Source organism: Drosophila persimilis, unplaced genomic scaffold (genome assembly GCF_003286085.1).
Source record: "Drosophila persimilis strain 14011-0111.01,24,50 unplaced genomic scaffold, DperRS2 tig00000191-arrow-pilon, whole genome shotgun sequence".
Taxonomy (NCBI): domain Eukaryota; kingdom Metazoa; phylum Arthropoda; class Insecta; order Diptera; family Drosophilidae; genus Drosophila; species Drosophila persimilis.
The window spans coordinates 3,563,736-3,590,863 of record NW_020825298.1 but is presented as its reverse complement, the minus strand read 5'-3'; the positions used below and the strand labels follow the sequence as shown (position 1 = coordinate 3,590,863).

The window sequence follows — 27,128 nt, the reverse complement described above, 5'->3', positions numbered from 1 at the left end:
GGGTCACGACTCACGTCGCAGCAGTGCCATGACCTGCTGCAGCACGGACAGCTCTTACCTAGAGCGTCGCACCTCCGCCTATACGCTGGGCATGAGCAATCTGCCGCCGACGCTGCAGAGGAAGCTATCGACGGCATCGCGCACATCAAGTATCGAGAACTGGGACTATTACTACCCGGACATCCAGGTGATACAGCCCACGCCGAAGGCTTCGCCGTGTCCGTCGGAGCGCAGCATTCACGATCCCTCGACATCGACGCCGCCGCGGAGCTCGTGCCTGAGTGCGCCCAGCGTTAAGCGAAAGCACAGCATTGTCTCCTACGATCCGGACAGTGCCCAGGCGGGACGTAAGCAGCAGATTCATTCGATAAGTGCGGATACCGTGGACGTGTATCCCTACAACCAGACCGCGCTGGCGGACACTGTGGAACTGGGGCTGCCGCTGCCCAAGCCCATTCAATCGGCCCCGCCTACCAGCGCACATCAGGCCTTCCACTTCTGTGACTCGCCCTCGGAAGAGCTCCGTTTGGGAGTGAGGCGAAAGTTGACTCTCGTGGAGCTTCAGCGGAACGAGAGCAACAACAACAGTTTCCCGTATACGGCCAACGCAGCGGCACCTGCGAGCACGGGTGGGGATGGGGGTACGGGTACGGGTACGGTGGCCACCTCCAGCAGCATCAGCGTGGACAGTACTCCCGTGAGCTTGGACCGCCTGAATGGTAGTCTCAGCCTTGGGACCATTTCAGTCTCGGCCAAGGTGCCGCTGAATGTCAATGGAAATCCCGAAAAAAGAGCGCCACTCGCCTCACTAAGTTCCTTTAAGATTTCCTCGCTGGAGTGCCCCGACTCCGAGCTGCGCTCCCTCGAGGAGGACTCTGTGTTCGGGCTGGAGAGTCCCGCAGACACCGACGACGATATGCAGCAGTTGAGCAGCGACAGCGAGGAGCAGGCCGTGGCCATGGCGGTCATCGAAGCAGCTGCCGCAGCGGCAGCAAAATCAGCAGCGGCACAGGGCCAGGGCACATCGGTGCAGGCCAGTGGCGACCTTAAGCCCAATCCCTTGCCCCAGGTCATTGCTTTGAAGCGGATGAGCCTAAGTGGCGTGGCTACGGCGGGTGGGGGAGGAACGGGCGCCCGGCCACGTCGACCGCTGCTCCAACGGCATCGCACCATCAGTACCGCTTCCAGCGATCGTGTGTCTCTTATTGGGCCACACAGTGGGCAGTCTTTGCCGCTGCAACAGTTCCAGGGCCATGTTCTGCCAGTGACTGCCGAGGCGGTGCCTCTCGAGACACACTTTGGCGCCATTGTAAGCCACAGTCCACCGCGCCGGGGCCCGCTGCTGCAGCAGTACAGTGATCCGCAGAGCTTGCCCACGACGACGACAACCACAACGACCACCACCACGGAGGATGACACTTGTTCCACACTCAACACGGAACTGGGACTCCTCGACGCAGTGGCCGGAGGTGGAGGAACCGGTGGCGGAGAGTCCAATACCCACACACAGTACAGCAGTATGAACACGGTGATCAGCGTGGGTCGCTCCACTCCCAGTCCCGGCCATAGTCCCAGTGCCAGCGCCAGCGCCACCACAAGTCCCCGGATGGACAATAACTATGCGTGTTCCCAGGCCCGCGAGGCTCCGGCACTGCAACCAGCTCAACTGCCACTCAACTCTAGACTGGTGCACGATCACGATCCCTGCCCCTCCTCCAAGTCCGACTCGGTGATAGCTACACGCCCACAGAGCATTTGTGTGCCCTCCTCCCTCAAGGACCTGATACTGCGAAAGGGCACTGCTACCGCGGGCATCAGCAAAAGCGCCACGAACCTAAGCCTGCCCAGCAATGAGGTGGGAGCCAGAGCCACCACCACTTCAACAACGACTGCGACGCCCGCCGTCATGCTAGAGCTTCCCCTGATCAGGCTGCCAAACGACGACGAGAACGAAAACGAGAACGACAACGAGGATGTGGACGATGATAATGTGGAGGCTGGCGAAGACAAACGCGATCCCAGCCTGCCCGGCACTTCCAGAAAATGGTCCAAGGAGACACTCTTCTAGCCCAGTTTGTTGCCGCTGCTAGTACGCATGCAGTTCCGTGTGCCGGGCCAGTATTTAAGAGCTTAGCAACCGACTTTTGTATGCATGGTGATGGGCTGATGGGCTGCAGTGAAAACCGCCAAGTCAAGATTGATTCTACTGATTCATTTTGTCTGTGATAATATCGAGAATCGGACTCTTAAATGATCAAGAATGGGATCCCTAACTAACGATTTTTTCTTTTAAATAGTTTTCTCAGTATTCTCAAAGTTACTACTACTCAATATCTTTTATTCTGTAAATATATCCATCCGTTAGCACAAGTTGATCATTAGCTGATGATATTTTCTTCCGAATAATTTAGAAGAATCCTTTTTATAATTCCTAAATCCAATCTTTTGTCCCTGAAGTAATCATGTCTTTGATGATGGAGAGGTTTTCACTAAGCGCATGGTCTGGCAGCCAATTTCCTGGGTTGCTCAAAACAGCCATCATGAAACGAGTATTTAGGCATATTAATATTGGGAGGATTAGATTAAGCGCATTTAGTCACAGTATAAGTTAGTTTGGGTTACTCCGAGTCGGCACTGACTGACCGATGAGTGTGTATGCAGATACCAGTAGCTATAGTACACGCCTACTATACCTATATGTATAGCTATTTCTTGAGGTTAGGAAGAAGGTTAAGAGCAGCAACAATGTATTCGTACTTAGAGACTGTTGTCTATTATTGTTAATAGGATTCTGTAAGTTAAGTAGTGATACTCGGATTTATTTTCACACTATCTATATCTACAGAAAGAGATGAGATGTGTACGAATATATATATTTGTATGCAGACAAAAGGAGTGGAGGTTAAAGTTTATATATATTTCTATAGATATATCGATCGCCAGCAGCTAGAATATATCACTCTCTCTATCTCAATCTATTTCTATCCCTGAAATGGAATGAAAACTGTTCTAGTGTCTTAAACAGCAGCCAAATACTTAAAGTATTGTAAATTAGAATATAGATTGCACGACAAGGACAACTTTTCAACGATCAATATCAATCTATCCTTGCAACTGAAGTACTCTGACCGAAACAAGCCTAAGGACCTCGAAGGGTCTACTCAAAATGCCTAAATGTCTCTTATGTGCAGAATTTGTAGGAACATCTCCACATCTCCTTCGTCCTGCCTATTCGAACACAAATTGTTGGTATTATAATAGAGTTGTTGTCAGAAAATAGTGTTACGAAAACGAATATAAATTTAAAAATTATTACAAAAGAATATAAAGAAAATACATATATAAACAACTTCCTAACTCATCCCACCTACGCATCTCTATTTTTCTATGAAACTGCATTTGCTCCGAAAGTGAGGAAAGCTAAAGCAGATTAATGTGAAGTGGAATACAAATCAAATAACTGGTATTATTCAAATCAAAATACACAGTTTGTTGTTGAATACAACAATTTATTGTATAATAGAACTGAATTTCGTCAAAACCCAAGCAACCGCTAGAAACGAAACTCTAGAGACTTTCTCTCACATGCCTGAGCCTCAGCCTGAGCCTAATTTGTACCTTTCCTATGCATAAGTACGAGTATACATATGTATATGCATGTATATTTATATACAACCAATACTATGTATAGATCGAGCCCTATTTGAATATTTTTAAAAACTAGTGAGTATTTTGTACGATGAGATCCGTCTCAAATGGCGCCTAGGAAATGGTATTAGAAATTGGGAATTAAAGCGGTACGAGTATATCAAAAAAATATATAGAAGAAAAAAAAATCATCTAATTGTTGGTTATACATATGCTGAAGATTGAAGATGGTAAGTAAGAGTAAGAGGAAATGATGGCTCGCAAATATTGTAATTGTAGCGTTGATTTGTTTCAAATGAGCAAATATACATATAAACTAATAACGTAGCTAATTATACATAAACATACATATATAATACATTTAATGAAAACAATGAGCAAACCTAACTTGTATAAGATAATGAGTAGCAGAACCAATTGTTAATTCTAAGCATAACGAATATGTATTTAAAAACTGAGCTGTTGTATTACATGAACAATAAAAAAGAAATGAAATGCAGACGCGCATAATGAAGACAAAATGTTGGATGTCGTTTCCAAACATTCAGTTAGCGAATTTCGAATATATATACACAGATTTACTAGTCTAGATATCTTTGATTCATTTTCGTTGCGACGTTTTCTTTTATACTTTTGTACTAACACCAACATTTCCGACTTTAGCCACAGCCCGGCCTGATTTCCATATCCATATTACATGCATATATGATTTCCATATTTATACGAGTACATACGAGTGTATGTACATATGTACGTAGCTCTGTTAAACTTGAAGAATAATTGATCAAATTGGTAAATGAAAGCAATTGAAAATCGATACAAAACAAATATAAGTACTATTACAAAACAGAATCATTAATGCAAAAGATTACTTTAACGAAAGAATTAAAATTTTTAAAAAGTACGAGCTATTTAAAAACCAAAACTTAGTTAAATGTTATATATACCTATACATATATAAAAGAAGAAAATTGATGTAAATGTTAGCGATATCAATGAGAATTGTGACAAGTGTAAAATAAACCAGAAGAAAATGCATATACACAAAAGTCTTTGTTTCGTGCCACAGTCGTTTGTATTTGGGATCAATTTGTTAGACCTAAAGATGGTACTCGAACACTAATCTAAGCTCCTACTGCCGCCCTCCACCTTAGTATCTGTACTTGGTGGAGTAGTCCTTTGGCGATACGACCAGACCACGACCCTTTCGCGCTCCTCGATACACGGTCTCCACAATGTCAATCATCTCCTGCTTGTCCTCCAGCGGCCAGTTGATTTTGTTGTTGTTGCCGGTGCCCAAATCAATCATGATGTGCTTGTTCCGGAAGAAGAACATCACCGTGCACGGATCGTATAATTCGTACATTTTGTTGAAGTCCGGCACCTCGGTTATGTCCACCAGATAGATGACCGCAAAGTTCTTCACCTTCTCCGCAATGCTGTACATGACTTCATCCATTTTCATACAGGCCGGGTCCCAATCGTGGCCGAAGCGTATAACCTGCGGGGAGCACAGTGTGGATGACATCGGAGGAGGCACAGTTGCCTGTGAATCGCTTACCACAACACGATCTTCTTCGGAGAGTATGGCCTGGTCCACTTGCCAGCCATTGTGTAAATGTGGGAGCATGTACGACATCTTGGAGAGTTTGTTATTTCAAATTACAGCGAAAAAGGTAAAACATAAACAAAGTGTATAGAGATGGGACTTAAATTTATTGATAGTATTATGTCGATATGATATAATATATCGATATAAATTTACAATCAGGGTGACTGTTTACGGTACTTTAAACTTTTCGGTATTTTTAGGTCAAAATTAAATCGATATGAATTGTGCTGTCGCGACTTATCGAAACACTGCCATTTGAATTGCGGAACAAAACAAAGTAATTTTTGTATTAGATTTTCCCGTGGACGGCCGTTTTAAAGACCGGCGGCGCCCTTTGCCGCAGCTGTGGCCCACTACTCTGCCCTGCCTCAGCCCCCAGACCACCCCGGATGTGCTCTACGCGGAGTGTTCATCAACAAGTAAGTGGCACAAGAGCAAATCGGGCAAAACATTTCAAACCATTAATCCGACCACAGAGCAGACCATCGCTGAAACTGGCCTGGAAACTGGGACACGCACTGGCTACCGGCAATACCTTCGTCCTAAAGTCAGTCAATGTGGTGCCTGGTTTCGGTGGAGACGGCGCTGCCCTGCCCAATCACCCAGATTGCCTCTTTTAGCTTCCTGGGCGAACTCGCAGAAGCCTCGCAACATTGCCGTGCATGCCATGAAGGCGAGGCGTCTGCTCTTCTCGACAGATGTCGGGAGCCATCAGGTCATCATTCGGGCCCGAGTCGAAGGCAATGAGCGTATGGAGCTGGAAGGAGTCACGGCCTGGACCAACAGTCCGAAATACTAATCCCATTGCAAGCTAATCGATGGAAAGAACAAGTAAGCAACGAATATGGGGATAATCTGGACACATGTGTAATCCCCTGCTCGCGTCCTTACCGCCTAGGTGGGATTGGTGTAATGGCTGGACGAAAACTGTCATCGGAGAGCGTCGTTCCGCGGACCTGCAGCGTCTGTCGCAGATCACCGACATCCTGCGGCGAAAGTCCTGCGCAATCACACGTGTCTTCACGGTCGCCCCAATTGTTTCCACAACTGCTTAGCCAGCGGGGTGTGACACGCAGTCCTCACGACGTCTGCTCTGCTCGTGCCCCAAGCATCTGATGCTATCCGGGAGTAGTGACATGAACAACGACTGTATATCCGTCTTCTGTCGCTGCGATGGTACCACCTGTGACAACTATGACAATGTCCACGATGAGGCCGACTACTGCAAGCGGCCAAGAGACTTTCAGTGTCCCATCAACAAAGTGAGTGGAAAGACACGATAACTGCACAAACCATATCGTGGTATGTATAGACATCCAATATTCAGAAAATTTCTAGACTATTTTTCCAGCTGCATGAATCCCTGCAAACAAAATACCACCCAAGTAGCAGAGGAACTATATGATAATTCGAAACGACGGTGTCCTTTTACTTATGGGAACATTTTTTGGAATCCATAAGCATCTGTTAATGAAACAAAACGGAATGAAATGCCAATGTGTCCTTTCACATATGGGAATTTATAAGAGTTTCGAAGTACAAGTGCAGAAGATTCAAAATCTTTGGCACGATTCGACAGATCCGCTGCCCCTCGGCCAGTACCGAATGGGGTTCATATATCCTTCGCTGGCAAAATAAAAATCAAATACGACGAAGAATATTAAAAATTTCTTTTTAAATTAAATTATGTTTTATTAGCCGAAAAATAATTCGTAGAGTCCCTTATCAGTTCAAGTATTTCTGCTTAAAGCTATCTATGTGTTCGAGCACCTTAACCGTCATGTTATTGATGTATTCATCTCGGCCCTGTTCGGTGAAGTAGTCCGGCGCACTGCGCCGCGAAACGTAGTGGTTTGGCAGGTTGACCTTGTGCCGTCCAATGGACTTGATGATCAGCCACAGAATGTAGAAGCTGAACCACACCGTAAAGTACAGAGGGATGTACCAGAGCTTGCGGCCAATGTAGAAGTAACTGTACTTCTTGACACGTGGCTCTGGCGGCGGTGGTGGTGGTGGGGGCTCAGTTGGAGGAGGTGGTGGTGGGGGTGGTGGAGGAGGAGGAGGTGGCGGTGGGTGGTGAACGTGATGGTGATGGTGCGGGTGATCATCGTAGAGAACTTCGGGATAGGTGTCGTCTGGATAGGAGGCGAGTGGATAATCAAAGTGTCCCGGGTAATGACCGTGGTGGTGATCGTGTATGGAATCATGGTCTGGAATGTGGTCATGATCGTGACTGTGATCTTCCGGCTTGGGAGCCGCCGATTCAGGGTGAGATTCAAGCCATCCAGGCGGGGGAGTAGCGTACTCCATGCTGGGATCGTACTTGTGATCATCGTTTCCATGCGATCCGTCATTATGGAGGGCAGGAAGAGGTGCGTTATCACCGTTATCTCCCCCATCATCTCCAGTGTTAGGCATACCCATATCGCCTCCACTGTTAGCGTCCCCTCCATCGGCATCCCCAGCATCCTTTCCATCCTGATCCTTTGTTGGCAGATTATCCATGGCACTGGCGGGCAATACGCCAATCACATCATCACTTCCTTGATCATCATCTGCTACCGGAGTCGCGCTGGGAGAACTCGCGGCTGCATCCTTATCCCCATTACCTCCGACCAGAGGCCCAGGGTACTTGTAGCCAGTGGAAGCCGGCATTGGAGGTCCCGGATAGACATAGCCAGCGTTGCTCAGGCCACCCGATGCGGGAGGTAAGTAGCTTGTTACGGTATCCGATGGCAAGGCCGCCTTTGGGTCCTGGGAGGGCGACGGATACTTTGTGTTCAGGGGCGGAAAGGAGTAAGCATCTCCTGGCGGGACATATGAAGGCACCGAATTGGAACCAGAGGCAACCTTGCCATCCTGGCCATGGGAATGATTGTGTTTGTGCTGCCCCTTGAAAAGACCAGCGGCAGTGCTCTCACCGGGAGTGAAGCGGTCGCTGATTCCTGTAAAGTCCAAAGTTGTTTAACAAAATTTAAAGTTATGCGTAGACTGAATTCAAAGGAGACTCTCCCCACATACCTTTCTTGTAATAGGGCTTCGCAGCCGGATAGCGACTCGGGTTCCGTGATGAGGAAGACGAGTACCGGGAGGGACTTTCCTGTGGATAGATGCGAGTCTGTGCAGGTCGGGAGCTGTATTGCTGGGCCTTTAGCAAGGGGGTTATTAGCTGACCAAAGGGATAGGCTGTCCGATAATCGACGGCCCGTCCTGTGGAGGCACCTTCGATACTCGGCTCGGGATGGAGCTCCTCATTAGCAGCATTTGATTCCTTCTCTTCGGTCGCTCCCAAGGGAGTGACAAAAACGGGTGAACTGGTTGTCTCCGCGACCGGCTCCGGTTGATGGTTGTAGGGAATAGGCGGAATCGTTGTTGTGGAGGAGGAAGTCGCCACTGGCGCCTCAGTGGTGGAGAAGACATTCTCACTGGAGTTGAAGCTGTGTGCGGACGGGATGGGAGTCAGTCAGAGTCTCTTTCGGCCATCCTTTTGTCCAGGATTTACTTACGTTTTGGGGAATATCAGATCCGTATTTAAGGCCTTGAATATCCGTGGTCCCTGATCGCCAGTGATCAACACTTGAGAGTATGCCCGAACCTGTTCACAGCCAAAGAAAAGGACAACACACGCCAGCAGCACCCACCTAGCGCGTTCGACTCTCATACTTAAATATGGTATCTGTGTCTGTATCTGTATTTCTTCGCACACTTCAGGACACTATCATACGAGTAAATGATTAATTTCAACACTTAGCCTCTAATGAAAAGTAGTTATTAGGGCTATACACTCGTCATATCCACTGGTAGGAGCTCCGAAATGGCACCTTATCGCGTCGCGCGAAGTTCTCGAATACCACGATGTACTACAGTTGGAATGGTTTTATTCGACTCCCTGGAGCCCGAGTTCGTGATTTCGTTTTTTCATGACCCAGATTCCCGGGCAAAAGGTGCTACTAGAAGTGATCTATATACTGCTGATCTATCCGTGCACAACAGCAGAGGCAGCAACAGCAGCAGCACTTTCATTTCGTCGACGTCGTAGGTGCTAATCAATTGTTACTCCACATTTCTGATCACATCTTCCGTTATACATAAGTTCCTCAGCACGGTTCTGCCACCAAACGAATCTCTTCTCCATGTGCTTATGAGATATGTAACTGCCATGTCCATCCATATTGTTTTTGTCAGTAGACTGGCTATCTGGCCGGGGCGTGTGCCAGCAAATCTTGCACCTAATTAGTAACATTTTTCATCTCCATGAGTTGTTGCTCTACGAGTATGCGGCCCGCTGCAGAAAAGAATGTCGTATGATAATGAAAATTTAATATTAATACATCCTCCTAAATATCGGTACACCAACTATGGTTAATTATACCAATTCAATTACGGTTACTAGTCCGTCTAACTGAAGACGTGAGTAACCCAAATTAAAAGATTTCTAGTCTGAATTAAATACAAAAATATTTGTCAACTCCCTTGGCATGGGGATGTCTGATCCGTTGGATGTGGGTCAGAAACCCCGGCAATTGCTAGTGCAACGTGTCTCTCCCGATTAGCACCTGGTCGGGCGTGCTATATACTGTTGTCTCCGCTCGTTCACATCTCAATTTAATGCTATCCGAAGCGAACCAGTTCTCGGTATAACGCAGAATGCTTGCCACTTTCCCGACGGACCTTTCAAATTCTCATTACTTTTACTTGTTTAAAGATTGGGTTTTCATTTTTAAGAGATATACATACATATACATATATATTTCATACAGTAATTGCAAGTCTTTTTAAATGTTAGTACAGAGAGGAACACGAAACAAACCGTTTTAGAAACAAGAACATAAAATGCGTTTCGATGGGGGGTGTCACAGAACTAAAATAAACACAATCGTGTGGAAGGCTATTCGGTAAAAATGGGTAAAAGTACGAGGCCGCAGCTAAAAACGAATCAAACAAATGCTGCTGCTGCACAACAGACACGAAATGAAGTATCCTAAAGGTTAGTTTGTAGCATTAAGTAATCAAGAAAAGCGTGTCCAATGTGGTGGTTATGTATATACAGCCTTGGCCCTAGGTACATACGTAACGCCGGCGCCACTGCCTAGAAGGGCGAATTCATGCCCAATTTTGTGCCGAAATCGAGTCGCGCACGGCGCTGATAGCGCGCATTGACCCTGGAAATTGGAGAATAGATATTTTTATTAAATATCAATTAAATCAATTATTTGTTCTACCCACTTGTTCTCCTGGAACTTGGCCAGCTCGCTGACAATCCAGCTGAGCAGGCTACTCCCATATAGGATCAGAATGGTCATCCAGAGGTTTGGCAGTTGTTTCTGTAGGAAGTCATCCACGGCCAGTTGTATAGCTAGGATGCCAAAATGGAACATGACCAGCCCCAGACAGGTGATGGCCCAAATGCGATTGGTAAACGGATTTCGCTGCCAGATCGCATGATCCCGATGCACAAATGTAATGGATATGCAGGCTAAAAGTTGATTAGAAAACCTTAAGCAAACAGTTAACAGAGTCAAAGGTAATGGGGTTACCAAAGTGTAGGAGTATGGCCAGCAAGGCACAGCTGCGGGCCAAGTGGAGAAATTGATAGAAATTCTCATCATCGAACTCGCTCCCAACCTGAATCTGCTCTTCTGCACTGAATAGGGGACTGAGGCTAGACTGTGATATGCACATCCAGTAGGTAACGAGCTGTACGAAGAGAAACAAATTCACTGTCCAGAGAAAATCAATTTAAAAACAACTCCACTTACCAGAGATATAATGGGAACGAGGAATTTGCAGCCATAGCACCACATTACAAATGCAAAAGCACGAGAATCATAGTCGGTCTGCTTCTTGCTGGTCGCCCGATTCATAATCTTGGGATCCACATCGATATGGGCCAGCGAGATGGCAATCAACGGCACGGGCACAGACATTAGATAGATGGCCAGCAGGGGCGTGAGAATCGGCGGCAGCGAGAGGCACGCGCACAGCACATTCATAATGGATATGGTGCCCGCACAGCAGGCCCAGTACTGTATGCAGTTCCACAGGCCCAGTGAGAAGCGGCGTGATAGCTCAATTATGGCCACCAACGAAAGTGGGTCGTCGCGACAGATGGCTATGGAGCAGGGAAGGGAGTTGAGCAGTCGGCTTAGATACAGAGGGGAAACGGTGTGAGCCGGTGACTGCATGGCACGTGCCCCGGCGCCGTGCAGACCGCACTCCAGAAGCTGCTCATCGTCGGACGCCGACGCCTTGCCCTTGTCTGCCTGGCGCTGCCAGAGCCACTTGTTGTGCTGGATATTAGCCTCCGTGTAGGCGTCGACGTCTTGACAGACCTGCGGATATAGAGGCTCCACAGCAATGCTGCAGTCCGCCTGCAGGAAGATATCGGCATTTGCGTTGCTAGCCGAGCTGCCCAAGCAGACCACAATTTCGCCGTAGGACTGCATGATGTCGAGCATTTGGCGCGTCGCCTCCGCAGAGCAGTCCGTAAAGAGCGACACCTGCAGCGGTACATTGTCCACCTGCTCCAGATGGGGCCGGATGTTCTCAATGCCGCGCGGCAACTTGGCTCGATTCGACATGTCAAAGTTGATGGGTGCGCTCTGATCGGTACTCTCGGTGAGGGTGCTCAAGGAGCGGCAGTTCTCGTCCATGGCAGAGTCCAGCGAGTGTCGCTGCTTGAGCCTATTGGGATCTGTCTCCGTCTCCAGCTCCCCGTCGCCTGCCGGCTCCATGTGCTGCAAGCTCTCCGAGTTCTCCCCACTTCCGGCATCAACTCCATCCCCTCCATTAGCGTCTTCAGACCTCAGAGCCGCATTCAATGGGTGGCACTCATCCGGATTGGAAATGGCCCCGGGTGCTGAGGAGCTGAGCGTTTTCGAGGACTCCAAGTTGTTGGGCGGCCCGAGCAGATAGCTGATATCCGGACCAGCAGCGGCGTCCACATGGTCACCTACAATATCAGTGGGTTTAGCAATGGACGAGGCTATTGCCTCAACTGCGGGTGCGGATTCGGATGCAGGTGTGGGAGCAGGTGCGGGTGCGGGAGGCGATATGTACATGACTTTGGCACTTTGAGGATGAGTGTTATGGGCATGGGCATCGCCCACGCAATCAGCTGTGGTATCAGTGGTGGCAGGTTCTGAGGTGGCTTGATTTTTACCAGCGTTTTTGGGCGAAATGCCTCGGGAGGTGACTGCTGCAGTAGCAGTAGTCTTCTCTTTCTCACTCTCCGGCTCCGGTTCGCTGAGCAGCGAAATATGGCAATTCCAGCCGGATTCGAGGCCCATCTTTTCGGAGAAGACGCGAGAGCGGAGCTCGTTCTCCTTGCTGAAGTGGACGAAGCGGATGCATGCCCGCTCCAGGCGCTCTACCAGCCGCACTATGTCGTTCTGGGCCTGGTACTGCATGGTCACCATGCCGATGAATACCTGGTGGCACTGCATTTCGAAGCAGCCCTCCACATCGTTGCAATCCTCGTCTTTGTTCTCCGAGAACAGCAGCGAGTCCGTGCTGATGCTGTGGCTTAGCTTCACATGATGCCCGCCCTGGAAGTCGCAGTGCAACTTGTCTACGTGTTGCATGCGCAATTTTGACTCCGGTGGCAGCTCAAGGTACAAACACTCGCCGCCGCTTTGCTGCGGGCCGCTCAAGGCTCCGTGGATTCCATGCCGTAGCGGTCGATAGGCGAAGGCTGTGCAGTAGGAGGTCAGCGCGCTGCGCTGGTAAAAGTCCAGGGCTCGCTTGCGATCTTGCGGCGACAACGGGTGCAAGTCTTGGCCATCCCAGAAATCGTCACAACAGTCCAGAATAATATCCGCCGTGCCCTGCGTAAAGAGGGACAGATAGCCCCCCGGATTCTCACGCATCACCACGGACAGGGAATGCGGAAATGGAACTTTCACCTTGGACGAAAGCTGCAGCTGTCGCGCAAAGCGTATATCCCGACGCACCACATCTGGTTGCTGTGGAACATGAGAAATTCCTTTAGTTGATAGTCGTAATTGGGCTGCTTTTGAATTCGGCTGCTTACCAAATGCCGATAGCTGGCCAGCTGTCCCTCCAGTGCAAAGCGATCGGTGGCATGATCGGTGAAACCAATCTGCTTGGCCAGCTCGCACAGGCAGCGTCTGACAACGAATGGGAAGAGAACCGATTAGAACTGGTACAAGATGCAAGGTCGCCGCGTGAGCATGCAAGCAAGCGTATCGGAAAGGCATGGATGGGTAGGTAGACGGGCGACTATATTTAAGCGTTCTCGACAATAATAGAATGTTTGTTACTTAAAATAGCATGCCAAATGGGAATGGGGCTAAGGAGAGATGGGGCGTGGACGGGCTCGATTTACAAGTACAAATAAATGAAAATGAAAATAGAATCAGAATCAGTTCAAGGTTCGATGTATTATTATTTCAAGGTGCAAGGTTCGAGTGCGCAATGCGGGTAAATGATAATCGGCTAATATTTTAGTAAGCATCTGCTGGAGTTACTGAAAATCAAAAATACGAGTAATTTTTTAAAACTTTACCAATCGCTTGTATCTTGTACTGTATTTTGGAGGGAAATACGTCCAATTGGAGTCAAAAATCAAAAAACGAAGAACCCAAAACATAGACTAATTTTTGGGCTAATCGGGCTGGCGTTTGTGGTATGTGGCATACCGTTTTGGAGAAAATCATTAGACTATAGACGATTATATGGTAAAATAATCGATTGTATTTTGTGACTTGTTTGATTAGGCAAAAACTAGCGATGAGTATGGCAAGGAACTACGTACCCATGCAAAAAGCTTTTACTGGATTCAATGAGTGCATACGCATACCGGTTTGTCACGGGCACCAAATCTTTGTCGAGCATCGCCACAGCGGTGACATGTCCGCAGAACTGGGCATAGTGCTCATGGGTCAGCGGCGAGCAGGTGTTTAGCAGTATGGCCAGACCTGCAATCAGTATTCATTGTCAAAATGGGGAATATATTGGAGAGTTCCTCCAAGGACTGACTCACCCAACGGTTTCAGGGATTTGATGTGCGCCTTCCACTCATGATCGTCGAACTCCAGTCGAAAGGGACAGTGCTGGTCATGCGTGAGGTCCAACACCTCGGCCACAATGCCCCGCTCCTTGTGATCCTCATCTACAATGGGTATGTCATCGCTTTCGCTTTGAGTGGAAGCCTGGCTGCGCGCCCCGTCATCTTTGGTGTCTTCGTCGGTGTTGTGCAGGAAGAAGACCTTCTCGGCAGTGGGATTGGGCCACGATAGTATACCCTTTTTGTCCACACAGCAGAGGGCCGAAATGGATCCCAGTACTTGTACCAAATTAGCCGAACGGGGCAGCAGCTCGCTGTCCCCTTTCCACAGTTGCATCCAGATGCGGAGCACATTGGAACGCAGCATCGATATGTTTTCATAGTCATAGGAGGGAGTGTCCAGGTCCTCTTCAAACGACTTTGTTGGACTCTTTTCAATGGCAGCTTGCGGGGTCTTTAGGAAGCTCTGCAGCCGGGCAATGCCCCAAAGATTCATCGATATCCACATTAGCGGGAAGATTAGAGGCAGCAGGGGAATTATGGCAGCAGCAGGCGACTCGACGAGCACAAAGCGCCAATTGTGCTTCTCGTCGGTGGGCAGCCCATAGCCATGCAGGCGCAGCAAGCCCGATATGAGAGTGATGATCAGGGCACTGATGAAGCCCCACTGTTGAATGTACTTGGTCACCAGCTAAAATCACAAATATTCACATTTTTAGGGACACAGCATTTTAAACGTATTTTGTTGAGCTTTTCATACCAGATAGCGCTGCTGATTGTAGATTGTTGGCGGTCGCTTTAGGGAGGTCTTTAGGCAAATGCTTAAATTTTCCAGGTACGGAGTTCTCTCCAAGCAGCAAACGAGATTGGGCAAGGGGGGACGCGCCATTGGCTTAACAGGAGGATCTCCCATGGGCGCCGCACCGTAGATTTCATTGGCATCAAAGAACTTGTTTGTTTCTAGCACATGACAAGGGCCGGGTGATATGTGCCCAGGTCGCAACACAATGCAGTCTCCGCGCACCAATAGAGCCCAAGGGAGGTTGACAAGTATGCCATCACGATAGGTCCATTGCAAGGATACGCAGGGCGACATGGGATTACTCAGGTGAGGATAGTTGGTTGGCTGCCAGTCGTCGCTGAAATGCTGCTCCGCCAATTGCAGCTCCGCCAGAGCGTAGCGCGTCTTTCGGAATATCTCCGTGCGCCGCAAATTATTCTCTCTGATGACCACGAAGAAGTCCAGCGATAAGATAGCCAGCAAACAGATCGCGGGCCACAACATACCAGTGATAAGCAGCGCTCCGCTTGTCAGCAAACTGGTCCCAATCGACAGCCAGCCCAGAGGACTGTCATAACGCTTCACGAATGCAGCACGCAACTTCCGATAGGAGCTGTAGAATAATAGGAGTTATCTTACTGGGTGTCATTTGCAGGCTTAATAACTGCCTCACCTTTCCGCGCCGTATTGCTGCTCATGCTCTAACAGCACCTTTTCAATCTCCTCGTACAGTCGCCGAAGCGCTATCTTTGTGCTGAGACCATGGTGCGGGTGCGGGTGTTCCGCCGACTCGAAGGCGGTGCTGCATGCCGGGTCGATCGGCTGCTTCCGTTGCATTTTTTCCGTAACCTACTGCTAGTGTTTTTTCGCATTCGGATGCACTTTAAGTAATCGCTGCCGCCTATACCATCGTTTTTACAGTTTTTCCATTTGTTTCCGATTTGGAGTTTTTGTTTTTTGCCGATCAGCTGTTCGCCACAGTGTGACCTAGCCGAGCTCGGAAAATATTCCCAAAACAGTGCTGCCATATCTCTCGAAAACGAAAAATTCCCCGCATTAAGGAAATTAGTGACAAAATACAATTTTAAAAACAAACTTTAGTTTATACATTTATTATGCGCTTACATGCACAATATTTAATGTTTTATGTACATTTCGATATATTATAGCAAATGGTAACGATCACATATATAGCGTAGATCACCAGTATGGGCCGAACTTCTACAAGTTGGACATTCTCCCGCACGGCTTAAGCAGATCTTGATGCAGTCGTCGCCAAAAAGATGTCCACAGGCCAAAGAAGCCAATCGGTGTTCGCCAAACGTGTCCCAGGGGCTGAGACAAATGGAGCAAGTATACTCCAGTATTGTTTGGTTTAGCTTATCCATTTCCAGAGAGTGGTTTTTTTCCTGCTCCTTTAGAGCACTGAGAGCTTCTGCGCGCAGCTTTTTACGTTCAGAAACTTCGCGCAGAAACTCGTTTTTTATCTCCTCCATTGTTTTGTTTTGCTCATCCAGTTTTCGTAGAACACTTGCATACTTGTCCATCTCGTGCTCCAGATGTAATAGCAGACCATCGCGTTCAGTAGTAAGTTGATCCTTCTGCAGCTGAACAAACTGAACCTTGTATGTCTGCTTCTCGAAATCTTCACGAAGATTTTCCGGGATTTTGTTCCTCAAGTCATTATTTACTCTAGTCATTCTAGTCACTTTTTTCTTTAAGATACCGCACTCCTTCTTCACAGCTTTTAAGTGTATCAAAACATTCGAGTGCTTCCCGTCGCATTTATTTTCATCACCGTCGTACTTTTCAGGGTTCGCCAGGAACGAATCTTCCAATTGATTATGCATTGGCATAAAAATCTCTTCAGCCATTTCTCTGAACAAGTGGTTGATTGCACTGCCTTGAAAACTAAAGATGTATGTATGTAGCTCCTGTTCGTGGTAGTCCCCTGAATGCTTTTTGCGAAAAGTCTAGCCGCACTGCCAAAAAGTACATTATAAAAATGGTGGGGTGACACTGTTTCTGGATTTTACTTTTGCTTTGGATAAATTCGGTATACACCTTTATTCCCTTGCGTAGGGTATTACTATTATGATGATGGTAATACATTTTATGACGCACCTATACCTTATAAAGACTATAATTTTAGACTCTGGAATCTTATATTAAGAAGCAAGAAGACTAGATTCTTGACTTATGAATATTAAAGCAGCCAAACGTTGGCTGACAGGACGGAAAGGGTATACAAATTTCGTTTTTTTTTCTGTATTATTAATTATGATAAATATTTCCGCATTTATAGAAGAAAAACTATCACCAAAAAGGCTGGAAAAGGAAAGGAATACTGAATAGAAATCATTCACCAGTTTTAATTTCTGACTTGAAATCTTTTACATTTTACTAAATTTGTAGTCATACAGCATACGTTTATTATGAATTTATAAGGTGTTCATTAAATATTAAACTCAATATTTCAACTGTTGCAAGATATAGTGTCAAATTTTTTAGTGACAATTTAAGATGAAAGTTTCCAATGCTAATTTTAAATTTCATAAGGCAAGATGTTAATACCATAGATATAACGAAGATGCTCTTCCGATGCCATCACCTTACAAATTGGGCATTGTAACACTCGACGTAGGTGTTCCCGGATGCACTTGTCACCAAAGAGATGTCCGCAGGGCAACGAAACCAATCGATGCACGCCACCCGAGTCCCAGGGGGTGACACAAATGCCGCAAACGTTGACCTCCGAATATTTGTTTTGAAGATTTCGTTCAACGTTGACCTCCGAATATTTGTTTTGAAGATTTCGTTCAAGCATATCCACTTGGAGTAAGTGTTTTTCGTCTTGGAGCTGTATGGCATAGAGCATATCAATTTGCCGTTGCTCAAACTCCTCTATTTCCAGATGAAAATTTTTATTCATCTCCACCATCGATTTGCTTTGCTCATCCAGTTTTTGTAGAATACTTGCATACTTTTCCTTCGCCACTTCCAACTGCAGTAGCAGACCATCACGTTCAATAGTTAGATTCTCCTTCTGCGCGTTATAAAGCTGCAGGTCACATTTTTGTTTTTCCAAATCTCTAACAAGTTCCATTTCTTTGTTCAAGAAGGCATGTTCTGAGTTCAGCTCGTCTATTTGTTCCCTGTAGATCTTCACTTCTTTTAAATGAAACATCAAATTCGAGTGCTTCGCGTCGCTCTTATTTGCTCCATCGTCGCAGTTTTCAGAGTTTAGCTTAGTCCACTGCAACAACCATTCGGATTCTTCCACCAGGAACGAATCTTCCAATGGAATAATAGTATATTCAGTCATTTCTTTGGACTAGTCGATTGCAATGCTTCGAAAACTAAATTTCTCCTGTTCGTGGTAGTCCCCAGAGTTCTTTTGCGAAAAGTGTAGTCCCAATTCTAAAAAGTAGAAAAAAATTAGAGGATTGTGTTTAAATTTGTGCAAATTGGGGTAACACTGGTGCTCGATTTTTTTGTTTAAATTATTACTCCACGCCACCTTTAAGCCAAGTAGTCAAAGAGGTTTATTCTTATAAGTAGTCAAAGAGGTTTATTCTTATAATATTTATAATAATAAATATTCAGTTGGAAACTGTTAAATATATTATAAAAAAAATGTATATCGATAACTCAATACCTAATATAATGAACCACCGGCGCATTTATCATTCCTGTCAACGAAAACCTTTTTTTACGCAAAATGCAATAAATGCAAGTGTTTAAAATAAACCAGTCAAGTAGAAAATTGATTAATTAATTGTATAAAACTATGTGGGCAGCGCTGACGGTACTAGTTAGCCAGCAATATTAAACGGAATATAAAAATTTAGCAATATGAACGACTATCCTGTTTCGTTTTTTTTGTTTGACTTATTTCCTATAAAAGTAAGTATTTTAAATAAGTCAGTTAGGTAAAAAATTGATTCATCAATTTGACAAAATTACGTGGGCATGGCTAAATGTGATATCTAGCTGGTAATATTCCACGGAATATCAAAATAGAGGAATATGTAAAATATAACTTGAATTCGTCAGTATGTTTACGGTATATTTTTAAAATGAAACGGTATATTTATGAGTGTCGGACGGTATTTTTTGGCGATAAAACCGCGGTCACCCTGTTTACAATATATTAATATTAACGTAATTTAATTTATCAAAAATAATACGATTGGAATGGATGCCAAGTTGGATGTGAGTACGGACAGTGTCACAAAATTGGACCCTAACTTATTTGTGATGATTTCACAGATGTTCGAAGATGTAAACACGTCGCCGTCGCCCTCTTTGGAGGGAGACATGTCCATACCAGGCAAACGAACCACAACGACAACATCGCAGAATGGAGTGCCGGACTACAACACATTGGATGAGCCCATCAAGGAGACAGTGCTCAGGGATATACGAGCCGTGGGCGTAAAATTCTACCATGTTCTCTACCCGAAGGAGAAGTCAAGTCTGTTGCGTGATTGTACGTCATCGCAGTGTGCTCGTTACCAGGAAGTGTAGTCGTAAGCAGTTTACTCATAACCTTTCGTTGCCGTTTCAGGGGATTTGTGGGGTCCGTTGGTGCTGTGCACCTTTATGGCCACCATACTGCAGGGCTCCTCTTCCGCCGACAGCATGTCCGATAATGGCCCCGAATTTGCACAGGTCTTTGTCATTGTGTGGATAGGAGCTGCCATTGTTACACTCAACTCCAAGCTTCTAGGTGGCAATATGTGTGTATTATTTACTCAACAATTCCATAGACATGTTTACATGATTATTTGACATATTTTTGCACATGCAGCTCATTCTTCCAGTCCGTTTGCGTCTTGGGCTATTGTCTGACGCCCGTGGCCATTTCCCTGATTGTTTGCCGCATCATCCTGCTTTCCACACAGACACGGCTGCTCTTTTTTTTGCGCTTTGTCACCACCACCATGGGCTTTGCCTGGGCAACGTACGGTGAGTTGAACTCTAGCTACTCTATGGACTGTCTGACTAATCTGCCGTTGACTTCCATTGCAGCTTCGTTTATATTCCTGGGCCAGAGTCAGCCTCCGCATCGCAAACCGCTCGCAGTCTATCCAATATTCTTGTTCTTCTTTATCATATCGTGGCTAGTCTTGTCCCATAATTAGGTCAATTTCTAATGCATCGCTTAGTGTTTAAATCAACCGGAAAGAAAAACAGTGAACGTTCCATAGAGTAACAAAAACAAAGAAAATGAAACCCCTAATCAATTGTAAATTTGTTTAAGCTACAATTTTTGTTTGTTTATTCTTAAAATCTTACAAGTTATCAGAGCTATGAGGGCACAGATATGTATATCCGAGTATGCACGAGTATATATGAGACTACACGTCCAGATTGTTCGCCGTCGAAGCCACCTCCAGCGACATCTGCATCTGCACGCCATCGCCCTTGGTCGGCCTGTAGGTTAACGAATTGGCCCGCGCCTTCCGACCCATAAAGTGTCGCTCCACCCATTTGAGGAGCGTGTACACGGAATCCGTCGAGGGCAGGCGATGATCGGCTGCGGTCTTGACTATGTCCGACGAGGTTATTCGGAAAGTTCTCGCCATTCCTTTGAGTGCCTATTATAGGATTAAAGGATTGGATTATTTTTTAAGCTGATTTCCCAGAGTGGGGCTGTGCTGGCTCTCTGTACGTACCACCATGGCATCCTCATCGGTAAGATCATCACCCACATAGATAATCTTAATACGCTCGTTCCAGTCCACACCGAAGGATGTGCGCAGAATGTAAATGGAGGCGCGACCCTTGTTCCACTGAACGGGAGGACGAGCCTCCAGGGCACAATGCGCCTCCGTTGCCCGAAAGCCGTACTTCTCCATGAGAGAGCGCGCCTTATCCACCATGTCCCCGCGCAAATGATTGGGCGTCTCCCGGTAGTGGAATGTGAGCAGTGCCCCCTTGTTCTCCACCCAGGCGCCGTCCTTGCACACCGAATCCTGGAGAGCCTTCAGAAGATCACTGACCTTCTTCTCATACTCCATGGGCATGGGATGGACAAACTTGCTGCCGTCTGGATGGAGAATTTCGAGACCATGGTTGCCGGCATATGTGATGCCTTCGATGCCGACCATTTTCTTTACATTGTCCACATTGCGGCCTGAGATGACGGCCACATAGACGTCGGAGTGGTTGGACAGCTTGTAAAGGACATTCTTGATCTCTGGCGAAAGCGTGGCTAGATCCGGATGCGGAGCAATCGGTGCCAAGGTGCCGTCGTAGTCCAGCAGCAGTGCTAGCTTGTGATTGTACCCGATGTATCTAATTGATTAACGGATTAGTTGGAGAGAGGATTCTTTAACCCTGTCACATTCGACTCACTTCAATAAGTAGTCGTCGAAGTCATCCACAGAGACAGGCTGCATGGTGGTGGTTCCCACATCATCCATCTCCAAAGCGCCTACGGCCTTGAGGAAGCAACGCATCCAGTGGCTGACATCACACTCCGCCTCGCGACGTCTCAGACGTGCCATGCGCAGGGCGCGCTCGTCGTCTGGCATGGTGAGGGCACGATGGATGACCTCGGCGGCCTCGTTTACCTCGTACGGATTGCAGAGCAGTGCCTCGTGCATCATCTCCCCTGCACCGGCGAAGGGCGAAATTACGAGGACTCCTGGAATATCATTGATCTGGCAGGCAACGAACTCTTTGGCCACCAGATTCATGCCATCACGTAGAGGTGTCACCAGGCACACGGCCGCATCCCGATAGAGGGCGGCTAGCTCGTCCTGGCTCACATAGTCGTAGATGTAGCGGATGGGTGCCCAGTTGGCAGTGGTGAAGCGACCGTTGATGCGGCCGACCAGCTGATCGACCTCCTCCTTTAGCTCGCGATACTCCTTGACGTCTGTGCGCGAGGGAACCGAGATCTGGAGCAGGCTCACCTTCTCCTTGTGTTGCGGATACTTCAGGAGCAGCGCCTCAAAAGCCATCAAACGATGCACCAGGCCTTTGGTGTAATCCAGTCGATCCACACCCAGGATGATCTGTTGCTTCGAGGTCTTCAGCACCTTGGGTGCGTTCTGCGCCAAGTTCACGAACCGCTCGTACGGAATTCCAATGGGCAGTGGTCGGATGCGTACTGTGCGCCCGCCGTGCTCCACCAGCAGGTTATTCCGGTCGACGCGACAACCCAGACTCCGCTGACAGCAGTCCACAAAGTTTAGACAGTAGTCCTGTATGTGGAACCCGACCAAATCGCAGCCGAGCATACCCTAAAAAACGAAGAAACGATAAAGGACGGATTTATGGATAAGAATGGGGCGGAAGATAGGGAGGCGCACCTGTAGGATTTCATCGGACCAGGGCAGCAGGCGGAAGATGTCCCATGGTGGGAACGGGATGTGCAGGAAGAAGGCCAGACGACAAGGCAGGTTCTTCTCCTCGGCATGCTCGCGCACCCAGTTGGCGGCTAGCATCAGGTGGTAGTCGTGGATCCACACAATCGGCGGACTCTTCTCGCTGCCCCGATTATTGGCCAGGCACTTCTCCAGGGCCTCGATGGTGCGCACTGCAAAGTGCTTGTTCACCGTCACATAGTCAGCCCAGTGCACCCCTCCGAAGTTCGCCCGCCCGGGCATCGAGTGGAACAACGGCCAGAACATCTTGTTGCAGCATCCATTGTAGTAGCTGTCGAAAATCTTCGCGTCGATGTTCACCGAGACGACTTGGTCAGACTTGAGGCCGGCGGTGGGGGTCTGATCGTTCGGATTCGACTCGGGTATAGCCTCGTTGGGGTCCTCAAGATGGATGCCGGACCAGCCCACCCAGAGACCCTTGCCTTTGATAACCACGGGACAGACGGCAGTGACGAGGCCACCGGCACTGAAATAAGCACAGAGCAGAACAGAAGCGAACGTTATAAGGTGTGCCACATACTCGCATACAGACTCGCGCCTACGTCGATGTGATTGTAAATATCCCGCCCATTTTATGCAGAGTGCACGACACCAGATCGCTGATAAGGAGCCAGCTCATAAAATCAGCGCCTCAAACGGCAATTGTAAACAAGCTACGGGTCTCTGGATCCGGACTGCCCTCGAGACAATCGAATGCTTAGACCTCAAGACCGACTACGGCTGTAACTTCGTTCCTGGCATAGGTCGGGGAGCTGTTGCTTCGCCTTCTCCAGCCCCCATTCCATACACGTGACGAACTTTTTTCAGTGTCAGGTTCAATTCTCGCCTTCCGTTCCGTTTGATATAATGCCCCTCCGACTGACTAGTATTGACCCCTTTCACAGACTCTAGAAGGGTCAAAAACGCGTAATAGACCTCGCTGATAAGGCGAGTCGTCGTCGTCGCCCGCCATTCGTATTGAATTTGTTTTCTAATTTCATATGCTTCCATGGGTCTGGGCTCTGGTCCCGTCTGGCTGTAGTTCAGTTCAGTTCCCTTCGCTTCCATCCATCCCTGTGTGTGTTCGTGTTCTCCGCTGATAAGGTTGACAACCTATAAGGCATGCGTGTCGAAACAACCTCAACTGCTACTCGTGGATGAACTGAAGCATAGGTAGTTAGGTTGATTTCCCTATCGGGGATTGGGATTGGGTGGCGGCCAGGTTGCTTATCTTCAATGCAAATTATAGGCCTGCGATCTGAATTGGGTTACTTGGAGTCTTTTTGGAGTGCGACGAACATGAAAGTTTGCCTTGACAAAACTTTGAAAGTCGACCTCTTCAATATTGACAATAAAAACTATGGAACTTTTGAATTATTCGTATTATTTTCTATTGAATATAATTAATCGGTTTTCTTTGTATGGGTGCAATCCGAACTAAATATTTGCTTGTCCTTATTGCAGCGTTCAAATTGTGAAATCGACTTGGATTGGATTGGATCAGAGCAAGTCCACCTTTAGGGCTAGTTAATAATTTCTAAACTTTTTGAACAGTTTAGTCGATATTCTCATACAATGAATATTCAGCCTCTGTCCGATTACGTAAAGGAAATTAACAATATTTAACACAATTTTAACTCAGATACTCTCATCTTATAGTCACTTGAATAGTCGTTGATTTACAAGGATATATCAGATATCACTCACCTGGCCCTACGTTCCAGCTCCTGAGTTTTGGCATTACGAACCAGCACAAAGGGGAGGCGATTCGAGACAACGATCAAGCTGGCCTTGGTTGAGGGCTCGCCGGCGTTGGTCACAATGATCTCCGTGTCGGGCATTTTGTTCCGTTCCGCTGAGAATCAGCTCGAGATGCTCTACGATCGATTTAGAATGTGTTGGTGGAACGTTGATAGAAACTGCTCGAGGATGCAAAGGGCCAAAATTAGCACATAATTTGTGACTAAATTGGTTGTGAGATCGCTTTTTATAACAGCCGGGGATGGTATGGGAATGTGGAGAATAAACACCTGCCTGTTGGACCTTATGAACTGCACTGACTGGACCTGGGACGTTGACGATCTATCAGTGAGCCTCTTCTATCGCCTATACTTATATAGACGGTCGAGACAAGAGCGCACGACCAGGAGCCGAAAACGTTTTCGAATGCTGATTGAAATTGAAGAGCAACTGCCGAGGGCTTTCGCCTTATCTGTCCAGTGCAATTCGCTTACGGATGAACCTACTCTGTGTTGGAGACTTTGGAAAAACTGTTTCCAGTTTTCCTAGCAGCGTTGAGATATAGTTTTCTCGCGGGAGCCAGAAGCAGCTCCGTACCCTGCCAAAAATAGACAAGTACTAAGCCAACTACTCGCTCAAGTCGCACTTTTCTGCTAAAAATTGATGCGCATCGAGCCCACCCCACCTCTCCACCTCCCACTTGGGTTCCACAGTCCACGTCCACTCAGAGACCAGAACCTAGAGCCCACAGCCCTCTCCTCTCATCTCATCTTATGGCTTATCAGAAAATAGTCCAGCGTTCTAGTCTATTAGTATAGCCAACTGATTACGAGTGTGTGAAACGTGCCAGAGTCTGCTAATTCCACTCGCTGGCTCGCCTGGCTATGGCCAGAGAAAAGAATCAAGTAAGAACCAATCCAAAGTCTCTCTTTTGACCCACTTGCATCCTGGGTTGTGACAGGATCCCTCAAGGGTCTACGATCGAGGTTTTAATATGTTATATTGGGGTTTCGGAGCCGCAGTTTGCCGGCAGGCAAATCCGTGCTAGTTTTTCTAGAATTAACTGGCCGCGCCTGGTATTATCAAGTGGAGAATGTTTCACGGCAACAGCAGCCGCCCGCCGCCTTCCCATCCCTATCTGCCCAGAGATCGATGGCGGTGGCAATATTGCCTTTCCTAGCGATAAGTCAACAAATCGAAGCGTAAACAAGCTTTAGTTTGGATGCTCTCTAAAGAACATCCGAAAAGTACATAGAATATTTATATTTATTTCTATTTTCGGGTTTCGTTTATGTTTGTAGTTCCCCGCAGTCTGCAGTCTGCGGTCTTCAGTCTGCAGTCTGCGAAGGCAGAAACAGAGTACAGTGCCGTGCGATACCTGGATCTTAAATCATTTCGGCGATCCCACAGAACTAACCTTGTATTGACCGTCATTTCCTCCCCACCTGGTTGAGATGATTGTTATTTGCTATCCCACTGATAAGATATTGTCCGCTCTCTGCGCCTGCATTCTGTTTATCTAATGCACTTTACAAGATTCTTATTCTGAGTTGGTTAATTGCAGGTTGCAGGCGGAGTGATGCAAAGGGGATTTGTTTTGGCTGGATTATACTAAGTGGAAAACTCTGCTGAACTTGATCACTTGATCATGTTTGGTATTCATGCGCTTATCACGACGCTCCGCTTGCGTTTTACGTGATTGGTTGCTGGTGGCTGGCGGCTGGCAATAGTTGCTGGAATCAGAATCGGAATCTGCAATAACAAATTTGCACTTCAAATCAAGAGCACAAATTAGTCAGATTTGTAAGGTAAGGTGTGCTCGATGCAGCTGCGCTTCGGGCGGTCCATAACTGATAACCTCTGGCCAAGGGTCGATGCATTACGCTTGCACATTTTGATAGTTGTAGCCATAATTGCCACATGCGTCAATAGTTTGAGGCGACAAAAGCTACGTCGGGCCCTGATATTCGTGATGTAAGCAAAGGTGCGCTGCGCGTATAACGCTTGTTTGGAACTTGTAACGGCCGAATATTTACCAGGGCTGAAAACCTGCTCTCCTAGCACTTTTCATATCGATCTTTTCGATAGACAGAAATTCCATTCTCTAAGTGTGAACGTATTTTCAAAAGTGTGCCCATACCAATCAAATTGAATTGTTTATATCCACAACAAAAGAGCCAACCAGCCATGGATCCGGCCATTATTGAGTTTATTGGGGAAAAGTGCATGATAAGCATAATTCCCAACTTCTCCAACGAGCCGCTGCACCTTATCTATGGCTCGGTGGGCCCGTTCCGAGCCGGCTTCCCTGTGTTCGTACCCCTGTGGATGGCAACGCATTTAAGAAAACAACAAAAGTGCCGCATAGTGCCGCCCGAATGGATGGACATGGACATACTCGAGGAGATCAAAGAAGAAGAGAAACGCTCCAAGTAAGTTACATTTCATATCGGTACAGAAAGCTCTTTCTATAGTCTGGCCCCACACAGATTCTTTACCAAAATGCCGTCCGAGCATTACATGGTTGTGGCCCAATTGGTCATGAGCACCGCACCGGATGATGTGCCTCGCTGTGAGGAGCTACGCACTGTCATCAAGGATATATTTGACATTCGCGAGTCGAAGCTGCGCACCTCCATCGATGCCTTCATCAAGGGCGAAGGCACATACGCCAAGCTGGATAACCTGACGCTCCTGGAAATACACAGCGTGCGTCCCATTCTGCCCTACTCCCTCGATCACATAGCGCGCTACCAGCGAACGGCCACAGCCTCCCAGCGTGATACTTCTATGCTGAGCGCTTCGATGGCTGGTTCGAGTACGGGACCAGGAAGCAATTCGCTCTTTTCGCAGTGATAGAAGTCATGGTTTACTCATATTCATAAATTAAACTAATCAACCATAAGTAGATGTCAATTAAAAAAGAGATTGAGCTAAATA

At 47.2% G+C, this 27,128-nt stretch overlaps 9 protein-coding genes and 1 long non-coding RNA gene across 14 annotated transcripts in view; 4 read left to right on the top strand and 6 right to left on the bottom strand.

Moving 5' to 3' along the window:
• The window catches only part of LOC6595545, a 40,428-nt gene extending 37,488 nt beyond the window's left edge, over positions 1–2,940 (top strand). The window contains exon 4 of the mRNA XM_026988924.1: positions 2–2,940. Within this exon, the coding sequence (XP_026844725.1) occupies positions 2–2,068 (2,067 nt within the window). The 3' untranslated portion in view covers positions 2,069–2,940. The remainder of the gene's footprint in view (position 1) is intronic.
• A 1,742-nt stretch (positions 2,941–4,682) lies between these two features.
• LOC6595546 (thioredoxin-like protein 4A) lies at positions 4,683–5,307 on the bottom strand. The gene is made up of 2 exons (XM_002020597.2): positions 5,210–5,307; positions 4,683–5,149 (listed from the first exon to the last, which is right to left on the bottom strand). Exons 1-2 carry the CDS (start codon positions 5,285–5,287, stop codon positions 4,799–4,801), a joined length of 429 nt encoding a protein of 142 aa, XP_002020633.1. The 5' UTR covers positions 5,288–5,307; the 3' UTR covers positions 4,683–4,798.
• A 235-nt stretch (positions 5,308–5,542) lies between these two features.
• Positions 5,543–6,907, top strand: LOC6595547. 3 transcript variants are annotated; one of them, XR_003408773.1, is made up of 4 exons: positions 5,543–5,679; positions 5,737–6,091; positions 6,159–6,522; positions 6,612–6,907. It is a non-coding gene; the product is annotated as an uncharacterized LOC6595547 (long non-coding RNA). The 3 variants fall into 3 exon arrangements; XR_003408772.1 differs by having other exon boundaries at positions 6,599–6,907; XR_003408774.1 differs by having other exon boundaries at positions 6,159–6,562.
• Positions 6,908–6,964: 57 nt separating this feature from the next.
• On the bottom strand, positions 6,965–9,680 carry LOC6595548 (histone-lysine N-methyltransferase SETD1A). The gene is made up of 3 exons (XM_002020599.2): positions 8,767–9,680; positions 8,282–8,697; positions 6,965–8,205 (listed from the first exon to the last, which is right to left on the bottom strand). The coding sequence occupies exons 1-3, from the start codon at positions 8,919–8,921 to the stop codon at positions 6,986–6,988; spliced, it is 1,791 nt and encodes a 596-aa protein (XP_002020635.1). The 5' UTR covers positions 8,922–9,680; the 3' UTR covers positions 6,965–6,985.
• A 269-nt stretch (positions 9,681–9,949) lies between these two features.
• LOC6595549 (transmembrane protein 94) lies at positions 9,950–16,019 on the bottom strand. 2 transcript variants are annotated; one of them, XM_026988323.1, is made up of 9 exons: positions 15,743–16,019; positions 15,049–15,682; positions 14,265–14,979; positions 14,037–14,199; positions 13,293–13,389; positions 11,020–13,224; positions 10,798–10,957; positions 10,487–10,736; positions 9,950–10,422 (listed from the first exon to the last, which is right to left on the bottom strand). In XM_026988323.1, the coding sequence occupies exons 1-9, from the start codon at positions 15,904–15,906 to the stop codon at positions 10,350–10,352; spliced, it is 4,461 nt and encodes a 1,486-aa protein (XP_026844124.1). In that variant the 5' UTR covers positions 15,907–16,019; the 3' UTR covers positions 9,950–10,349. The 2 variants fall into 2 exon arrangements, with proteins under 2 accessions (XP_026844124.1, XP_026844125.1); XM_026988324.1 differs by having other exon boundaries at positions 14,082–14,199.
• A 213-nt stretch (positions 16,020–16,232) lies between these two features.
• Positions 16,233–16,769, bottom strand: LOC6595550 (E3 ubiquitin-protein ligase rnf8-B). Its single transcript, XM_002020601.1, has one exon. It carries the CDS (start codon positions 16,767–16,769, stop codon positions 16,233–16,235), a length of 537 nt encoding a protein of 178 aa, XP_002020637.1.
• Positions 16,770–17,560: 791 nt separating this feature from the next.
• Positions 17,561–18,394, bottom strand: LOC6595551 (E3 ubiquitin-protein ligase RNF8). The gene has a single exon (XM_002020602.2). The coding sequence runs from the start codon at positions 18,392–18,394 to the stop codon at positions 17,615–17,617; it is 780 nt and encodes a 259-aa protein (XP_002020638.1). The 3' UTR covers positions 17,561–17,614.
• An 827-nt stretch (positions 18,395–19,221) lies between these two features.
• On the top strand, positions 19,222–20,325 carry LOC6595552 (protein YIPF6). Its single transcript, XM_002020603.2, has 5 exons — positions 19,222–19,284; positions 19,342–19,561; positions 19,640–19,811; positions 19,883–20,040; positions 20,104–20,325. The coding sequence occupies exons 1-5, from the start codon at positions 19,267–19,269 to the stop codon at positions 20,214–20,216; spliced, it is 681 nt and encodes a 226-aa protein (XP_002020639.1). The 5' UTR covers positions 19,222–19,266; the 3' UTR covers positions 20,217–20,325.
• On the bottom strand, positions 20,326–24,780 carry LOC6595553 (alpha,alpha-trehalose-phosphate synthase [UDP-forming]). 2 transcript variants are annotated; one of them, XM_026988967.1, is made up of 6 exons: positions 24,695–24,775; positions 24,156–24,325; positions 22,395–22,935; positions 21,433–22,325; positions 20,751–21,372; positions 20,326–20,672 (listed from the first exon to the last, which is right to left on the bottom strand). In XM_026988967.1, exons 2-6 carry the CDS (start codon positions 24,287–24,289, stop codon positions 20,433–20,435), a joined length of 2,430 nt encoding a protein of 809 aa, XP_026844768.1. In that variant the 5' UTR covers positions 24,290–24,325; positions 24,695–24,775; the 3' UTR covers positions 20,326–20,432. The 2 variants fall into 2 exon arrangements, with proteins under 2 accessions (XP_026844768.1, XP_002020640.1); XM_002020604.2 differs by having other exon boundaries at positions 24,156–24,780.
• Positions 24,781–26,363: 1,583 nt separating this feature from the next.
• LOC6595554 (probable DNA replication complex GINS protein PSF2) lies at positions 26,364–27,128 on the top strand. The gene is made up of 2 exons (XM_002020605.2): positions 26,364–26,620; positions 26,678–27,128. The coding sequence occupies exons 1-2, from the start codon at positions 26,376–26,378 to the stop codon at positions 27,042–27,044; spliced, it is 612 nt and encodes a 203-aa protein (XP_002020641.1). The 5' UTR covers positions 26,364–26,375; the 3' UTR covers positions 27,045–27,128.

What these genes read in the sequence shown, in the direction of transcription:
- LOC6595552 (XM_002020603.2), top strand. An exon ending in GTCAAGTCTGTTGCGTGATT is followed by an intron (nt 19,562 to 19,639) that starts GTACGTCATCGC and finishes TTGCCGTTTCAG; the next exon opens with GGGATTTGTGGGGTCCGTTG. An exon ending in CTTTGCCTGGGCAACGTACG is followed by an intron (nt 20,041 to 20,103) that starts GTGAGTTGAACT and finishes CTTCCATTGCAG; the next exon opens with CTTCGTTTATATTCCTGGGC.
- LOC6595553 (XM_002020604.2), bottom strand. Translation starts at nt 24,289, where the DNA reads ATGCCCGACACGGAGATCATTGTGACCAACGCCGGCGAGCCCTCAACC. An exon ending in GAGCTGGAACGTAGGGCCAG is followed by an intron (nt 22,936 to 24,155) that starts GTGAGTGATATC and finishes TGCTTATTTCAG; the next exon opens with TGCCGGTGGCCTCGTCACTG. An exon ending in TTCGACGACTACTTATTGAA is followed by an intron (nt 21,373 to 21,432) that starts GTGAGTCGAATG and finishes TTAATCAATTAG; the next exon opens with ATACATCGGGTACAATCACA.
- LOC6595548 (XM_002020599.2), bottom strand. Translation starts at nt 8,921, where the DNA reads ATGAGAGTCGAACGCGCTAGGTGGGTGCTGCTGGCGTGTGTTGTCCTT. An exon ending in GATCTGATATTCCCCAAAAC is followed by an intron (nt 8,698 to 8,766) that starts GTAAGTAAATCC and finishes GTCCGCACACAG; the next exon opens with CTTCAACTCCAGTGAGAATG. An exon ending in GAAGCCCTATTACAAGAAAG is followed by an intron (nt 8,206 to 8,281) that starts GTATGTGGGGAG and finishes TGGACTTTACAG; the next exon opens with GAATCAGCGACCGCTTCACT.
- LOC6595551 (XM_002020602.2), bottom strand. Translation starts at nt 18,394, where the DNA reads ATGACTGAATATACTATTATTCCATTGGAAGATTCGTTCCTGGTGGAA.
- LOC6595549 (XM_026988323.1), bottom strand. Translation starts at nt 15,906, where the DNA reads ATGCAACGGAAGCAGCCGATCGACCCGGCATGCAGCACCGCCTTCGAG. An exon ending in CAAATCCCTGAAACCGTTGG is followed by an intron (nt 14,200 to 14,264) that starts GTGAGTCAGTCC and finishes TACTGATTGCAG; the next exon opens with GTCTGGCCATACTGCTAAAC. An exon ending in TCGTTCCCATTATATCTCTG is followed by an intron (nt 10,958 to 11,019) that starts GTAAGTGGAGTT and finishes CTCTTCGTACAG; the next exon opens with CTCGTTACCTACTGGATGTG.
- LOC6595546 (XM_002020597.2), bottom strand. Translation starts at nt 5,287, where the DNA reads ATGTCGTACATGCTCCCACATTTACACAATGGCTGGCAAGTGGACCAG. An exon ending in CCGAAGAAGATCGTGTTGTG is followed by an intron (nt 5,150 to 5,209) that starts GTAAGCGATTCA and finishes TGCTCCCCGCAG; the next exon opens with GTTATACGCTTCGGCCACGA.
- LOC6595550 (XM_002020601.1), bottom strand. Translation starts at nt 16,769, where the DNA reads ATGACTAGAGTAAATAATGACTTGAGGAACAAAATCCCGGAAAATCTT.
- LOC6595554 (XM_002020605.2), top strand. Translation starts at nt 26,376, where the DNA reads ATGGATCCGGCCATTATTGAGTTTATTGGGGAAAAGTGCATGATAAGC. An exon ending in GAAGAAGAGAAACGCTCCAA is followed by an intron (nt 26,621 to 26,677) that starts GTAAGTTACATT and finishes GGCCCCACACAG; the next exon opens with ATTCTTTACCAAAATGCCGT.